At 45.9% G+C, this 18,368-nt stretch overlaps 1 protein-coding gene, 1 long non-coding RNA gene and 1 pseudogene across 2 annotated transcripts; all 3 read right to left on the reverse strand.

Annotated features, from left to right (window-relative positions):
* LOC123038971 (isoflavone reductase homolog) overlaps positions 1-3,678 on the reverse strand; it is a 55,281-nt pseudogene extending 51,603 nt beyond the window's left edge.
* Positions 3,679-9,771: 6,093 nt separating this feature from the next.
* LOC123040505 (uncharacterized) lies at positions 9,772-11,215 on the reverse strand. The gene is made up of 3 exons (XR_006418172.1): positions 11,068-11,215; positions 10,696-10,832; positions 9,772-10,129 (listed from the first exon to the last, which is right to left on the reverse strand). It is a non-coding gene; the product is annotated as an uncharacterized lncRNA (long non-coding RNA).
* Positions 11,216-15,331: 4,116 nt separating this feature from the next.
* On the reverse strand, positions 15,332-17,491 carry LOC123040507 (pyruvate decarboxylase 2). The gene is made up of 2 exons (XM_044463331.1): positions 16,761-17,491; positions 15,332-16,639 (listed from the first exon to the last, which is right to left on the reverse strand). Exons 1-2 carry the CDS (start codon positions 17,432-17,434, stop codon positions 15,511-15,513), a joined length of 1,803 nt encoding a protein of 600 aa, XP_044319266.1. The 5' UTR covers positions 17,435-17,491; the 3' UTR covers positions 15,332-15,510.
* Positions 17,492-18,368: the final 877 nt, after the last annotated feature.

The raw sequence follows: 18,368 nt of genomic DNA on the forward strand, positions 1-18,368 counted from the left end.
CCAAAAACCCCTAACACCCCCCCCCCCCCCTAAAAAAACAAAAACCCCAGCTCCTGAGCTGCTGACACGTGGATGTCATTTGGTCCCGGTTGGTGTTACTAACCAGGACTAAAGGCCCTTCTACCTGGGCTCACCGCAACGGCCACGTGGAGCATCATTTGTCCCGGTTCGTAAGCGAACCGGGATTAAAGGTTTTGGGCTTTAGTCTCAACATATTAGTCCCGGTTCCAGAACCGAGACTAAAGTCCCTCTGAAACCGGGACAAATGGCTCATTTTCTACTAGTGGGTATATTGTCTTGTTTAAGGCCCGGGGATCATCAATGGACTTGATTGTATTGTATACGTTGCAATGTCATCTTCATCCATAAATATTGCTGCATAGTACAATATAACTTTAAATAGTCAAGTAGAAATTTGAAGGGAGCGGCATAAGCCCAGGAGTAATACAACTAGGATAAGTAAAACCTAGAAGTACATATGTTTGTATATGTTTACCTTTGACGTTGCCATCTCCATATACATTAACTTTCTCCTTGGGTGGAAGAAGAGTACGCATTTGGCAGAGGTTAGGAACAAAGTAAGCAGCAATGCAGTATGCAGAAATATATGTGTGGCCAATGTTTGCTTCTTCTATCGCCTTTCTTATCTCCATCTTCTCATCAAATGTGACCCTTCCTGGTTCAAGAGCATGCCCCATCCTTGCTGGGTCCATGCCGAACTCAGATGGTAGAAAGCGCTGCATGCTAAATTGTATATTTATTGATTATGACTACACTCGAGCTGTTTTCATCAAGTTAAAAACACAAATTAAGAAGAATCACAACATACCGTGTTCTTAATTATTCTTCTTTTCAATCCGCAAGGTGATTTTTTAACAAAATGTCTGCAAATGAACCAGGTTATCTTCAGGTGTGGCTTGTTGCTTGGGCACCATTGCTAAGCAATATTTTTTTACTGCGTGTTTGATTTGGGGGGGGGGGGGGGGGGGGGCTCATATTTAGAGCTCTGTGCATCAATTTTTTCTTGCAAGGACTGTGCATCAAATTTTTTATTTTTATTTTTTGCGGGGTAAAAGGGAGTTTTGTTATATAGTCACAGTGTTACAATCAAGAGGCCAAATGTCCTCAATACATGGTGGAAACGAGTGAGCCCACACTGCCGTGGTTCTCTCGGTGCGGCTATAGTTTGCCAACCGATCTGCAACACTATTCTGACTCCTATGTAATTTCTGAGCTGAGAACTCCCTTTCCTTCATCAAGTCTTTAATCTCCAGTACCAGATGTCCATAAGCTGATTTGGCGAGCTCATCGTCTGCCAACACTGAAAGGGCAGTCGCCGAGTCTGACTGCACAACCACCCGAAGGGCTGCGTTTTGAATAGCCAGGGCCATGCCCTGCATGATAGCATGGACCTCCACCTCCAAGGCATCATTACAATGAAACATGTAGCGGTACGCCGAGAGTAACACCATACCTAATCCATCTCTCAACACAATACCGGTTGCTGCTAACCCATCTTCCTGCCGAAAAGAACCATCAACCGAGAGGGCTACGGTCCCCGTCGGAGGCGCCGGCCATGGTGGCGCAGGTTGCTTGATGATATTGACGGCCTTCTGCTCCGAGACCGGCATTTTACCCTTTATTATTTCTTCTGTGGTGAAGCGGCTCGCGAGGCGAATGGACCTGTAGTAACTATCCAGGTACTCCACTGTCGCCTGCGTTGTTGGTACCTCCTTGCCATGAGCACAGTCATTCCGCAACTGCCATATCCTCCAGAGTAGCATGATCACCATGTCACGTACCTGATCCGAGCATTGCAAGAGCAAACTCAGGAGCCACTCCTTGCCCGTATTAATCAGAATGACATCCGACGGGAGAGGCCACCTTTCCCGCATGTGTGTCCACAGAGCACGCACGTGATCGCATGTGATTAAGGCATGGAACTCATTCTCCTCCTCCAGACCACAAAGTGGGCAGGTAGAGCGCTTTGAGACGTGTCTGTACTTCTTGCATGCTGCCGTCGGCAGGGCCCCAACCACCACTTTCCATGCCGCAATCTTCATCTTCTGTGGCACCGACGATTTCCAAACACAGTTCCAGATGGATCTCGTGCCGTTAGGAACGTCAGAGGATGAGCCCCTTGCGTAGGCAGCATCATGAGCACTTGTAGCCAACTTATATGCACTCTTAACAGAGAAACTTCCATTCTTCTCCGGGAACCATGAGATAAAATCGCACCGTTGCCTCGGGACGTTCGTATCTTCAAAATGTGATCAATATCCATTTGCCAAAAAATCTGTGACAGCCTATCCATCCTCCATGCACCATTCCCGTCTAAAAAATCAGAGACACGATTTAGACGAGATGTGCGCTTTGGAGTTATAGGTCTGAACGAAGAAGCTCTAGGTATCCATGGATCCCGCCAGGTTCTTATACTTGAACCATTGCCCACCCTCCAAATAACTCCTGTCTTTAGCAATTCGAGGCCATGTAATATACCCTTCCAAACCGCCGACCCCTGATTAGGGAAAACCGTATCCAAAAGGCTACCTGAGGGGAAATACTTGGACTTCAACAATCTGGCACAGAGACTTTCAGGAGTATCAATGAGCCGCCAGGCTTGCTTAGCAAGATGCGCCTGGTTAAACGCTCTCATGTCTCTGAACCCCATACCTCCCATTGACTTTGGTAACCTCATTTTATCCCAGACTGTGCATCAAATTAATAAGTAAATTGGACCAGCCCAGTCAGCCGGTACTATGCATCGGTATCTTTCCGCCAGTGTTAACCGATTTTTTCAGTCGAATTCCTTTCAAAAATCCATTTGTGGGATGTTCGACAAATTTAAATAATATATTATATTATGAATATAAATCCACATTTTTTAGAAATATCACAAATCAAAAAATAAGGGTGAATTTTTTAACATGTTCACAATTATTTTTGGAAACATATCACAACTACAGAAAATTATCTACTTTAAAATAATGTTGGGATAATTTTTAAAATGTTCAACGAAATTTTAAAATGATCACATTTTTTCTCATAATTTTCAAAAAATATCCGTATATGTTACAAAGGGACATGATTTTTAATAAAATGTTCTCCAAAATTAAAATCTGTGTGCATATTTTAGAAAATCTTTACTAATTTTTTACTATTCACGTATTTTTAAAACATCATGAATTTAAGCACACACAAAACAAAATAAGAAAACAAATATAAAACAACACCAGAAAAGAAAAACAGAAAAAAAGACATATAAACCCCCTTTTGTTTTTCTCTCTTCGAAATGGATATTGTGTGAGAGTTACTTATATAGTAATCACCCAGAGTGAGTTAGCCTACCATAACATTTCCGGCCCCTTTGATGGCCTCCACCAGCTTGAGCTGCAGTTGGAGGTTGTGGCTACGGAAGTGAACCCCGGACATGGCCGACACCACCACGTCCACCTGCTTCACGACGGCGACGAGGCTCCGGTGGTCGTTGAGCGACGCCTCGACGAGCCGTGCTCCCTGCGCCTTGAACGACAGCAGCATCTGGAGTTTGTCGATGTCGAGTCCGATCTCCAGCCTCAACAGCACGTAGGTCTCGTGGCCCTGGGCCAGGTTGGCCTTCACTATCCTCCTGCCGAAGTAACAGGTGCCTCCAACAACAAGAACCTTGCTCTTCTCCATGCCTGACAAAGGAGAAGCTAGGTAGCTGCAAATTGCTGCCGGCTGAGTGCTACCTCTCGTCGATGCCTGGCGTGTCTACTCTCCACCTGCGGTTGGGACCTTCAGATAAGGAGATCGGTCAGTGAAGCCGTTGTCAAGCTTGTTGGTTGTTGTGGTGAGGACGTGAGGTTACGTGTACGACCCTAGGAGAGTGGTTTTATATAGCTCAAGCTCTATGGGACCTCTTATCTAGGCCATTAAGTCCCATTGAGATATGTGCAAAACACTGACATGTCAACAGTGCAGTGCATCCGGAGGATGCATGTGCTCAAATCAGATGTTTGACTCACACTAATCATGCGCAGCGCCAACAGTGTCACATGCTCGGTGCTCCTGGAATAGAAAAGAGAGAGAGTGTGTGTCAGCCTGTCAGGGGAGGCGACCGTTTGTGTTGCATGCCGAGTTTCTATAAAAAAAACTTTATCTCTGATTGTCTCTCATGATGTCTCTTCTCACTCTCTCTCAAACAGTAAAGCATGCAGGACATGGGACCTGATGTAACGTATACTTTTCGAGATTATTTGTACACAAAGCTATGAGGCTTGATATAACTCAGTCTAAGAAAACTGCATACGGTTTACAGTAGATCCCACCGAAAATCTTTTTGTTTATTCTACTTTGCCTTGTGCCTCTAGCCATCTCCATCACGTGCATGTACAGTGCATTGTACTGTAGTCCATGCAAGCTACTAATCACTGCATGCAAAGGTTATGATGTTAATCATGCTTCAGGTGCACATATCTCAATGTGAAACAGACGGATAAGATAATGGGCACCGTGAAGCTCGAGCTACGGAGGAACTTTTTGCCTAGGAGATATCGCGTATCACTCTGGTAGTGACCCGGCAGCTCTATCATGGCGTGGTTGATTTGATTGATGCGCCATCGTTTACTTAGTGTGCGTACTTTTTTGTGAACACACGTGATTTATGGCTTGCGAACTTGTAAGCTCAGCTGATATACAGTTCATGCATTTACAAAATTCTGTCCGCGGTTGTAGTGGAATCCTGTTGAAAATCTCAAAAGGTAACATACGTGCATCTCCAACGGCGTACAGATTGCATTGAGATGTACTACCTCTGTATCAAAAGATAAGACGTCTTTTAGGCTAAACTAGACTAAAAAACATCTTATATTTTGATACGAAGGGAGTAAACTAGTCTAAAAAACAACTGCTTAGACATGTTCAGCTCTTAAAAATTCTTAGGTCCCTTCAATCATGTGGCGATAGCGTGCAGTTTTTCAACCTCACCAATCTCTCTCTCAAACGCTTTTATCTAGGAAGATTCCTGCTCCGTTCCTTCCTATCCTACCTTCTCACGACCAATATGTACAAAGCAGTGAAGGAGACCATCCTCTTCATGCTTTCTGTGCTTGCCCCAATCCTATGCTGCTCCATCCCTAATCTTAAGCCAGCGATGCCGCAGTCACGGTCTTTGCTCATGTCTACTAGGTAGAAAGAGAGCGGTGCTACCAAGGCTGGCATCTACTTGTAGCGGTTACCATTGCAGTAGAGCCGGGGCCGAAGCTCGATGAGAATTTCTCCAGGGTCAACTCTAATGCAATGAATCGTTCAGGTGGGACAGCAGCCGCCCCCTCTTCAGAAAAATGTTAGGGTTTCTTTGCCTCCCGCCGGCGCCGCCGTCCGTCTGCTACTTCTCCTATGGTCTTTGGTCCGTTTCGCTTTTGGACATTTCTTCGAGTTCTGTTAGGGTTTGTGTCTTACATAGACAGGCGAGACGGCGGCGGCTCTCTGAAGATGAAATAATATTCTCCCCGCTGAGCCCCCATTTCGATGGTGTGTTTAGTATCGTCGGTGGGCGTATGCATCTCCCGCAAATCTGTCTTTGATGGATTTGCTAAAACAAAGGCTCTAAAGCAATGGTGTCAGCTTATATATTTAATACTGATTTAGTGAAGGTTCTGCTAAGACTTTCCCCTCTTAGCTACATATTTCAACAAGTTGCAGCATCTTAAAACAACTTTCGTAATTGGCAGCGAAATCATATTAATAAGGGTTAATTTCCTTGTATTAGTAACATCTCCATTACTATGGCATCGGGTCTACTTTAATCATATAAAAAAATCCAAAATACTTTTGCTGCAATTTTACCTTTTTATGTTCATTTTGCAATTAATCTATTTACCACTACAAGATTTGATCTTGCAAGTAACGTGTTCAAGGGAATTGACATCTCTCTTACCTGCGTTGGGGTGCAAATATTTGTTTTTGTGTGTGCAGGTGTTGTTCACGAGGCTATGCATGATTCTCCTATTGGTTCAATAACCTTGGTTCTCATTGAGGGAAATAATTATCTCTACTGTACTACATCTCCTCTTCTCAGCGGGGAAATCGCAACGCAGCTCACAAGTAGCAGTCACCCCGACAGGATTCTAGCGCACTTCAATGCCCAGGTAGTAGGAGAGCAACCCAAGGTCACTCATCCGAAACGTGGCCTTCATCTCCATCTTGAACCTGTCGATTTCCGTGGCATCGGCTCCGGTGATCACCAGGTCATCCACGTACAACCCCAGGAGTAGGAGCTGGCGGCCTGACCCGCGTGCGTAGACAGCATGTTCGGAGTTGCAGCGGCGGAAACCCACCATGTTGACGAGCTTGGCTTTCCCGGGGTGTCTGATGGAGTCCATATAGCGCCTTCTGCAGCTTCAACACTCTGTGCTTGCGGTCGACGGCGACGAAGCACGGAGGCTCCTCGATGTCGACCTCTTCCTTCAGATGGCCATTGAGGAAGGACGATTTCAGATCCATGTGATGGATTGGCCATCCCTCGTGCACGGCGAGCGCGAGCAGAAGGCATACTGACACGAGGCTATTTTATTTTTGTTTGCCTAGGATAAAAATATCAATGATCATATATTAATACCCTTTTACCATTGCTTAATTTCTATATGTTTGTCATTCCATGGCAACACACGAGTATTATACTAGTTATTAAGTTCAAAAGATATATGTGACAACTTATTTATGTTAAAAAGAAAGTGCTTGATACATCTACTGCCCCTATAAAAACATAAGTGCGGAGATCTAAATTCATCATCTCCATACATGTAGCAGATCCTACGATCCAACTTCCTTCCATGATTAGCGCTACAAATTTCAATTAGTGCTCAACAACTCTCCCCCGCCTACCATGCCCTCTTTAACCCCTTCGGAGAAAAATTGTCCATCCCCGACGCCTCACCTCGAGGACTCTCCATCGTCAGTTCCCACCTCCCCGACGCCCACTCCCGTCACACCTCTCGCGGTGCTCCATCCCCAGCAAACTGCTGCCACACGCCCAGCGCGTGGCCCCACACGGCCTTGCGCCCATCTCTCTCCTAGCCTTCCCGGACGAATCCAGACCCTCACTTATGGAAGCGCACGGCCATGCCGCCCTTCTCTCCAAGCCCGACCCCACCTGCACTACCCCCCTCCTCTCCTTGGGCTTGTAGTCTCCCTGGCTCACACAACCTTGTTACTTCTCCCAAGTCGTCTCTTCCCTGCGGCCGTACTAGACCAAGACGAGGGCGAAGTCATGGCACGATCGGCTATGCAGGGGAGCACTATATGCAGGTCCGACACGTTCTTCGGAATCTTCTAACATACTAATCTTCTTGATTTGGAGCCACAAGTGCACTGAGGATTGTTGGATTGCTATGGGCTCCGCTTATAAGGGTGTATTATGCTAGTTGAGAGTAATGAGTTGTAATGGGTCGGTAGGGTTTCATGGTTTTGAGAACGTATTACTTGTTTTTTTTCATGTTTTTCTTTCTTCTTTTCATGTTTGTTTTTCTTCTAATTTACCTATTTACATTTTTGTTCATGAATATTTGTTAAAATTCATGAAAATTAAAGGAAAAACTATGGACATTTTTAAAAATCCATGAAACATTATTTCAAATTCATGAATAATAATAATAATACGTCAATATTTTTAAAGTTCACGTGAATTTTTTCATCTTTGATTTATTCAGAAATTTTGAATTTTTCCTAATTAGTGAGCATTATCTGAAATACATAAAAATATAAAATTTGAAACATTTTTGTAAAATCCATGAATTTTAAATTCACAATACTTTTGAAAACCATTGAATTAAAAATCCGTGTTAACAAACCTTTTCCAATAAAAAACATGACAACCGGTTTGTTCTGAGCTAGCCGACTAAATGATTAACCGGAGCAGGAAGTCGAGCTGGACGAGGAAGAAATTCATCTGCAGGCCATGTGAGTGTTATAACAACAATTTCACCGACTGGCATCAAAGTCAAAATGTATAAGGACACCACAAACACGCACCAAACAACTTCACTCTACTCTCACAACATAAACAACCGTCAGAACATAATTAACCCGAAACAACTGACCGCAATAACTCACGAGTGAAAAACGGCACGGTGAAGCACGAGTTAGCCTCTAGTTTGGATTGAAACTTGCTTGGTTTTTTGTGTGCAGATTTAATTATAGTTGATGCAAGCTAATGCTTCTTGCATGTTTAATTTTAAGTTTTGTTTTAATCTATTTTTCTCTGTTTCCTTATATATTTACAAGGCTATTGAACCGTAGAAAAACTTGATCTATTATGTAATCCTCTGTGCCAAAATATAAGATGTTGAACTGAAGAAAGTCTTATATTTTGGTACAGATATAGTTGGACTGGGACGAGCTCGAGGCTAAAGATTGCCAAACGTATTTTGTTCAACGCTTAAAGCAGCACAAAGAGCACAAGAATTAAGATGAAGAATCGTCCAACTTTATTAGTCAACCACTATTATTCAATCGAGCCTAGAAATAGTACTAGAGGCAAACGCGCGCCTTGCCGCGCCGTCTTCTCTCAAGGCATTTTTTTCATGCTAATTTCTCTCAAGCATTTCATTGGTCACAGATCCGTCAAAAGATTATTTCTTTCTTTTTTATTTTTTGGTCCAAACTTCTATTCTTCGTTCTTCCCCGGGCGTTGCAATTTCTATTTTTCTACCGACATGCGGATGGTCGTGTTATGGAAAACGTGCACGCTTTGCTGTGACAATAATTTTTGGCGCGGTACTATGGTTCCGAGTTATCACTTGTCACCAAATAACTGTGTAGTTTGTGGCGGACTGTTAAATGTAATGCAATATGATTTTTTGTGCACTTGAAAACGTTGGACATCTAGATGTACACCTAAAATTATGAGGCCTCAGATAAGCTATCAAGCATGTATGTTAGGAAGCAACAATTTTGGTACAAACGAACAATAATCCCTGATTTCCTTCAACATGTACCAACTTCATGTTAAGTATGTTGCAGCTTGGACCATCAGCAAGAACAACTTTAGTCCTGCTCCCCAGCTTCCTCTGCTCAAATTAATCACAGCCCGTAGTCACTGTTGTCTGGATTTTATTTGAACTATCGCTAGGAGTAAACATATCCTAACCATGTGACCAGGTGCAAAGATTTCTTTGCACTACAACTTGCAAAGACAAATACCTTTGTTCCGATTTGTTATTTGCCAAACGTATGACAAATTGGCCACAATTTTTACACAATGCTTAGCAAATACAAATGCTCCGTATCCATGTTCGCAGCGGCAAAAAAGAACAATACACACAAACATTGTGAAATAGAATAAGAGCTGAATGACATTCCCTTTCAACTGAATTCTTTAGCCAGCAAGATTCTAAAATAATATTTACCAAATAAAGGAAAATCCTTTTTCTTGTAATTCTAAGATAAATAAATCATCCATCAGACTGAACTGACTGGTCACGAAAGGGATTATAAGGTAACATATTAGGATCACATCTAAAAAATGTGACACCAATGTGCATGTTGCATAACCCATGAGAAATAAAAGCGATAAGCAAGATCCAAAAGCATACTTAAATGGTCAACTAACCAATCCAGATCTAGCCAAAGCAAAATAGTGTATATGTTCATGTGACGACTGATGAAACTGAAACCGTGAAATTAGCACGATAGTATAGTTGTTGAACCGGTCAGTAGCTTTTGAGGTTTCATGCCATAATACAAACTGGTGATAACACAGTACTGCAACAAGCGTCAAACACCCAAACTTTGAACACATGAACCATCAATGTAAAGCGGCATTGCTGTAGAAAATAACAGAATTGACCTGCAACAGATGCAGATGATTCTTCAGTGCAGAGAATAACTAGAGGACCAGTAAGAAAATTCTTCATGACTTTGCCAAAGTGTGCCGCCACGCCCCACCCATGCTTGCAAGCCAACTACCAAGGCAGGCGTACGACCCTGCCGCAAGCAGCTGCATGCCATGCCTCGGCTCTCCCCCGGACACAGCCGCGATCAACGACACCATTGCGCCACCCAGCTTCCCCCGTAGCCGCGCCGTACTGGTTGCCTTGCTACGTTCGTGCAGCTTCTCCCTCTTGTAGAGTTGCGGGCAGTACACAAACTGCAAGCAAGCATATTCCTAGTTCTCATGTTAGTGGATACCAAAGTGTGGTCCAAAAGTTACATAAAAGAGATAATATTGACACTCCACAATAATAGGTATGTATCAAGAGGAGAGTAATTGCTCATTGTACAATCATGTAGTGCGACTCTACAACGAATTAAACACCATGCATGATACTACATCCTAGTTTTCATAGCGTGTCATATGTAGCTGACTTAGGGAATTAACTTTTCAAGAGAGGTTGTCAGCAATACAGATGCATTTATCTTTTTTAGTAAAACATGATTTTCATGTTTTAACCGAACGAACTGTCACTCATAGTTTAAAAGCAGACTGAAAGTGCACAAACTTAAGGAGGCAAGAATTTGTTTAAGGCGTCAGGGGTAGGCCTACCTGCATTCTTATGAAGTTTCTTATCTTAGATGAGAAGGCATTCATCACCTATCATATGCTCTCTGACAAATTTATACTATTACCAATTGAGGGGCATGTGAAGTCCGAAAACAAATTAAGCTATACAGCTCTAGGCTCTCAAGTAAGCAAATAGAAAATAAAACAACAACCTATGTCAAGTGGTTTATGAGTTTCCTCTCTGTTCAACGGGATCTTTCCTCCACCTGATGAACTAAAGGCAACGTGCCGCCACTTCTTAATACATAACAGTATTATCATGGCATCATTTGTCCACCACTTTGCAAGCCTGTAATAAGTGAACAACTAAATTTAAGCAATGTAAAAAAAATTGACAGGGAGCACATGAAGTCTGGAGAGGTCATTATCCTTAAAGGACAAAAGTATGGCATGCAAATAATGTTCACTCATATTTTGCCCCGCTAAATCTACAGCCAGGAAAAAATCAGTTTTATTTTTCTTACATTAGAATTTGACCAAAAACTAACCATCCAAACAGACCCTTAGGAAGCAGATTATGATACCTTTCACCGTCGAATCAACACATTTACATGGTCTTGTAGACCTTGTGAGATTGCATATTCTTGGCCTGCTAAAATAATTTTCTTGAGTAAATCGTGCACAAATGACATTTTACTTTCATATTTTTAAACTGAATCATGGAAGGAATGAAACAGAGGAAGAAAAATATGCGCCTAAAAAGGGACAGATTTGGAGGAAGAAGATGATGAAAGTTGAGGCCTCACCGTGCTGGTTGCTGGGGGGGGGGAGACGGATCCACGCAGCAGAGCACCATGGAGAGAGGCGTGCGCGGGGGGGGGGGGGGATGGAGGCGGCGATGAGAGTAATGAGATACATGGCGGGGTGCGCAGGGAGGCGGCGGCGATAAGCTACAGGATCCTCCACCACCTCCCTCTTCCTCCTGGGTGGCTCATCCCCTGGGCACCTTTAGGCAAGGGCGGGGAGGGAAGAAGGAATCGCAGGGGATGGTGGTGGCGAGGGATCGGTGTTGGAGCCGGCCGGCGGCGCAGACACGAGAAGATAACACAGAGAGAAAACATGATTTGCTTGTATCGCTGTTTGACTGGACGACCCGGAACTCTCGCAAGAACGGCCCAACCGACTCTAACTCATCCTGCCCACTGTTAAACGGCCCCGCGTGCCGCTCGCTGGTCGCGTTTCACCGGGAGCTCTTATTTCCTGGGAGCTTAGTAACTCTAGTGATGTGAAGTTTGCATGCATGCAAGCATGCTAGTAAAATCAAACGTACGTTGGATTCTAAATCGAAAATGCCTCACTCAAATCATGAAAATCGACATCTACTAGTGTCTACGGCGGGTTGGGTGGCCAGGAGTTGGCCACGGAGACCCTGGATCCCCACTCGAGGAGCTCCTTGGTGGTATCGTCTTTGTGCGCCACTAATACGTCTCCAACGTATCTAGAATTTTTTATTGTTCCATGCTATTATTGTCTGTTTTGGATGTTTAATGAGCATTTATATGCTATTTTATATTATTTTTGTGACTAACCTATTAACCGAGGGCTCAGTGCCAGTTTATGTTTTTTTTGCCTATTTTAGAGTTTTGTAGAAAAGGAATACCAAACGGAGTCCAAACGGAATGAAACCTTCGTGATGATTTTTCTTGAACCGAAAGCAAACCAGAAGACTTGGAGATGAAGTCGGAGACGCAACGAGGAAGCCATGAGGCAGGAGAGCGCACCCAGGGGGTAGGGCGCGCCCCCACCCTCGTGGGCCACTCGTGGCTCCCCTGACCTAGTTCATTCGCCTATATATACTCTTATACGTTGAAAAGATCCAGGAGAGCCAGGGAACCACTTTTCCACCATCGCAACCTTCTGTACCTGTGAGATCCCATCTAGGGATATTTTCCGGCGTCCTACCGGAGGGGGATTCGGTCAAGGAGGGTTTCTACATGAACACCATTACCTCCCAGATGAAGCGACAGTAGTTTACCACAGACCTTCGGGTCCATAGTTATTAGCTAGATGGCTTCTTTTCTCTCTTTGATTCTCAATACCATGTTCTCCTCAATGTTCTTGGAGATCTATTCGATGTAATACTCTTTTGCGGTGTGTTTGCCGAGATCCGATGAATTGTGGATCTATGATCAAGATTATCTATGAATATTATTTGGTTCTTCTCTGAATTCTTATATGCACGATTTGATATCTTTGCAAGTCTCTTCGAATTATCGGTTTAGTTTGGCCTACTAGATTGATCTTTCTTGCAATGGGAGAAGAGCTTAGCTTTGGTTTCAATCTTGTGGTGTACTTTTCCAGTGACAGTAGGGGCAGTAAGGCACGTATTGTATTGTTGCCATCGAGGATAGCAAGATGGGGTTTTCATCGTATTGCTTGAGTTAATTCCTCTACATCATGTCATCTTTCTTAATGCGTTACTCCGTTCTTTATGAACTTAATACTCTAGATGCATGTTGGATATCGGTTGATGTGAGTTAATTCCTCTACATCATGTCATCTTTCTTAATGCGTTACTCCGTTCTTTATGAACTTAATACTCTAGATGCATGTTGGATATCGGTTGATGCGTGGAGTAATAGTAGTAGATGCTGGCAGGAGTCGGTCTACTTGACACGAACGTGATGCCTATGTTCATGATCATTGCCTTAGATATCGTCATAACTATGCGCTCTTCTATCAATTGATCGGCAGTAATTTGTTCACCTAACGTAATATTTGCTATCTTAAGAGAAGCCACTAGTGAAACCTATGGCTCCCAAGTATCTTTTCCATATTATTGAATCTCATTTACATCTTACTAGTTTCCGATTTATTATTTTGCAATCTTTACTTTCCAATCTATAAACCAAAAATACCAAAAATATTTACTTTACCGTTTATCTATCTCTATCAGATCTCACATTTGCAAGTGACCATGAAGGGATTGAGAACCCCTTTATCGCGTTGGGTGCAAGTTGTTGATTGTTTGTGCAGGTACTCTGTGACTTGTGCGTTGTCTCCTACTGGATTGATACCTTGGTTCTCAAAACTGAGAGAAATACTTACCCTATTTTGTTGCATCACCCTTTCCTCTTCAAGGGAAACCAACGCAAGCTCAAGAGGTAGCAGCCACCACCTCAATGAAGCACATAGGCAGTCCTTCTTCTCCCCTGTCGCTGTCTGGATCGCCGCCGTCAGCTCCTCCTTGCACGTGACCCTATATACCTCCCAGTGACATCATGGGTTAGATGCAACAACCTTCCCCAACCCCCGCCGACCGCCGACCTGCCGGTTGGAGATGAGCATATTGTTTTCGTGAGGTCATCTCACATCAAGTAGTAGCCGCAAACCCAACACCCCTCCCTTCACCACCGCCTCCGAGCCCTCCATGAGAAAAACAAATCGTGGGATGAGCGCATCGTTGTCGCAGATGGTGTGATTGCCAATCGAACCGGGTAGACATCGCTAGATGAGTTAGACAAAGAACTCGCCTGAGGGGATTGCTACTGTGCCAAGCATGACAAGACGATGCCTTTGTCACTCTGATTTTGTATAATCCATAGTCATACGTTCTAAGAATACTATGAATTAAAGTGGGCCCGGTCTTTTTTATTCACATCGTGTATTTGATATTATTTGATTTAGTACAACTATTTGTCCGGTTTGTGGATTTATTTGATGCGTGGAGGAGTACTAACAGTAATGTATGTGCATAAGAAAGTCAAGACCTGGCGGTTTCTCCACGGTTTGAAATGATTCGATTCCATTAGCTCTTCTTTCTTGATGTGATTTCCTCACACGGGGGCAGAGTGGACGGTGTTGTGAAGCAACCCATTATTTTATGTAAATCATTATTTTTATATGATACAATAAAAGCCACATATTTCCTCACGCGGGGCGGAATGGATGGCGTGTCTGAAGCCGTTTCTTCATAGTTTGGTATTACTTCTTCCCGATTTCTTCCACCTTCCGCCCACTCTCCCTTCCCCTCTCGATTCCGGCCTCCTCGCGCCTAAACATTGTCCCGTACGTGGGCCTCCAGTCCTCCTCGGCACCACGTGCGTGGGGCCTGTCCTCCCGCACAGAGCAGGAGCTCTGCCACCGTACTACTGCTGCCGGATTAGCCTAGCTAGGGCCTCAACCGACCTCGTCTCCTTCCTCTCGGGTCAGCACCGCCGCCGCAATTGCAGCATAGAGCACAAATAGCCTCGTCTTTTTAGTTTCCACGTCCCACTCCCTCCTTGTACCTTCCTAATTACCATGTACGCCATGCCGTTTCATCGCTTGTGCTCATCAAGCTTAGAACGATCGCAAACCATGCCTGATAGAAAATCTCAATGAATCGAATGACGATTCCCGTATGTGTGAATTCCCCAGAGATAGGATTACCGTCAATCACGCACCGAACAACTCTATTCTCCTCTCAAAACATAAATTACAATCAGAACATAATAAAAACTAAACCAATATAGATAAAATCAAAACAAAAACAACCTGACCGCAATAACCCACGAGTGAAGAACCGCAAGGTGAAGCACGAGTTAGCTTCTAGTTTGGATTGAAATTGATTGGTTTCTTGTGTGCAGATTTAAAGACGGTTGATGCAAGCCAATGCTTCTTGCAAGTGTGTAGTTGTAGGTTTTGTTCTAATATATTTTCTCTGTTTCTTTATCGAAAAGGTGATTGAACCGTACAAAACCCGTATTATGTAGTACTCTCGTATCAAAATATATTGAACTAAAAAAAAGTCTTATATTCGAGATAAAGGACTGGGAAGAGCTGTCTGCAGTTGAAAGAGCACACAAATTAAGAAGAAGAATCGTCCAACTTTATTAATCAATCACTATTATTAATTCAACCTGCTAGAAATAGTATGCGAAGTTTGCATGTATGCATGCATGCTAGTAATCAAAGGTACGTTATTAGACTCTAAATCGAAAAGAAAATGCCCTGCTGAAATCATGAAAATCGACATCTACTTGTGTCTACTGCGGGTTGGGTGGCCTGGAGTTGGCGGCGGATACCCTGGATCCCCACTCGAGGAGCTCCTTGCTGGTGTCGTCCTTGTGCGCCACCACCTCGATGAAGCAGAGGCAGTCCTTCTTGTCCCCGGTCGCCGTCTCGATGGCCGCCGTCAGCTCCTCCTCGCACGTCACCTTGGCGGTCCAGCACTTGCCATCGCCGTTGTGGATGGCGTCGACGAGCCCCGTGTAGTTCCAGTTCTTGATGACGTTGTATGGCCCGTCGTGGATCTCGACCTCGATGGTGTAGCCGCCGTTGTTGATGAGGAAGATGATGCTGTTGTGGCCGCAGCGGAGCATTGTGGACACGTCCTGCGCCGTCACCTGGAAGCTGCCGTCGCCGATGCAGACGATGACGCGCTTGTCCGTGGCAGCCTGCGCGTACCCGAGCAGCACCCCGACCGACCAACCGATGGAGCCGTACTGCATCTGGAACTCGTACCCGCAGCCGTCGGGGAGCTTGAGCTTCTGGCAGTTGAACCACGAGTCGCCCGTCTCGGCGATGACGGCGCTGTCGCCGGTGAGCATCTTCTGGATGTGCTTGAAGAGCACGTTGACGCGCAGCGGTTCACCGGGCTCGCTCTCGGGCGGCTGCCCCTCGGGCACCCAGATCCGCTTGTAGTTCTCGTAGGCGGTGGTGTTCTTCTTGAGGCGCTTGCCCAGCTCGGTCAGGAAGTCCTTCATCATGATGCAGCCGAATGCCGGGCCGTTGCCGACGGTGACGCGGTCGGGCTGCACGATCACCGCCTTCTCCTTCTTGAGCAGGAAGGAGTAGCCCACCGAGCTGTAGTCGTTGAAGATGGGGCCGGCGAAGAGGTAGGCATCCGCTGACTCGACGATCTCGGCGCAGAAGGCCGTGCTCACCGCACCCCAGTAGGTGCCGATGAAGCGCGGCAGCGTCTCCGCCACCAGCCCCTTGGCCGACGGCATGCTCGCCACGGCATAGCCGCTCGCGTCCGCCAGCTCCGCGAACGCCGCGCCCGCCTTGGCCACCCGCAGCTTGGGCCCAGCCACCATCACCGGCTTCACCGCCTTGTCCAGGAAAGCCACCGTCGCCTCCACCGCCGCCTCAAGTCCCATCTGGTTGCTCATCCTGCATGCATTGAATTGCACATTATATATATGTTCTTGCATCTCGTGATCGATCATGACACGTACCAAGAAAAGAAGAAAGAAAAAGATGAAAAACGTAGGGAGGATGCATGCTTGCAGACCTTGGTGCGAGGAAGTAGGGGGCGGGGTCGCGGCTGAAGGTGGGGTGGGGGACGCTGGGGAGGTTGCAGCTGACGCTGATGTAGACTGGCTTGCTCTCCTTAAGAGCCGTGGAGATAGCCTTGTCGATCTGCTCGTGGGCGTCATCGAGGTTGTTGACGACGGCCTGGTAGCACGTCACCGGCGTGAAGCACCGCAGCTCCTGAGAGAAATCAGGGAGGCCGATGGTATGATGAAGAACCCGGTCGGTGCCGTAGTCGTTGGAGTTGGGCCCGCCGACGATGCAGATCAGGGGGAGGTTCTCGCTGTACGCGCCGGCGATGGCGTTGAGCACGCTGAGCCCGCCAACGGTGAAGGTGACGGCGCACGCGCCGACGCCCTTAGCGCGCGCGTACCCGTCGGCGGCGTAGCCGGCGTTGAGCTCGTTGCAGCAGCCGACGAGGCGCAGCCCGGGCTCGGCAACGAGGTGGTCGAGGAGGGTCAGGTTGAAGTCGCCCGGCACGGCGAACACGTCGCCCACGCCGACCTGCACCAGGCGCCGCGCAAGGTGGCGCCCCAGCGTGGCCTCCGGGGAGCCGACGAAGGTGGGCGACGACGCTGGGAACGTCGCCGGGCACGCCACCGCACCGCTGGGCGCCCCCTTGGGCCTGTCCACGGATCCGATGCCCGCCTCCATGGTAGGTCGGTCGATCGAGGTACGTACGCGAGGAGAGATTGCGAGGCGATCGACAACTGTTTTCCTGGGTGGTTTGACCCGTGCTGGTCGTGACTATTTATATGACGAGAGAATCAAGGACGTATTGCTAGTCGGTACCTGAAACCGACTCCGACTGGGTGCACGAGCTGCTGTTACTTTCCTTGTGCAATACGGAGTATACATACTAATACATAGTACTTTTTTTGCGAGGGTTAATACAGAGTACTTAAAGCCAACGTGTACGCGTCCATCCCGCGAAAGTTATACTAGTAATAGGAAGAAAAAAAAGGAAAACTTAAGGATCCTACTAGAGGACATAGCAATGCACTCCGTCCGGTGTGGGGGAACCCGAGAGGACTCCAATTCCGATCAGTGGGTACCAATCATGGTTATGTTTGTGGCAGAATTTAAGAACCAGAGAGACAGAGATAGGGTTTGGGCAGGAGCACTGTGGCACTTACAAAAACGCAGTGATCTTGGCGGAATTTGAACGTTGCATGAGACCAGATGAGGTGAAGTTTAACTGGCTCCCAGTGTGGGCTAGGGTTATGAATTTGCCCTACAACTTGAGGGGTGATGCATGGGCTATTCCGATTTCAAAACAAATCGATGAGCTACAAACGGCCAGTTTTGATCATATGGGAGGCTACCTCCGAGCTAGGGTTACGATTGATGTGGACAAGCCATTGCGGAGGTGGGTCTTGATTGATGATTCAGCAAGGAGGAAGACGGTGAATCCTTATGACATCCAGTACAAGCAAATTCCATACTTTTGTTTCTCGTGTGGGCGTCTAGGGAACTCAGAGTTATACTGTCCAACTCCGGGAACTCGTAATGCTAAAGGTGAACTGCCCTTCGGCTCATCACTGCGGGCTCCAGAGGAGTACAGGAAGTCGGCGACTAGTGAGAATTC

The sequence above is a fragment of the Triticum aestivum genome, chromosome 2B, assembly GCF_018294505.1.
Source record: "Triticum aestivum cultivar Chinese Spring chromosome 2B, IWGSC CS RefSeq v2.1, whole genome shotgun sequence".
Lineage (NCBI taxonomy): Eukaryota > Viridiplantae > Streptophyta > Magnoliopsida > Poales > Poaceae > Triticum > Triticum aestivum.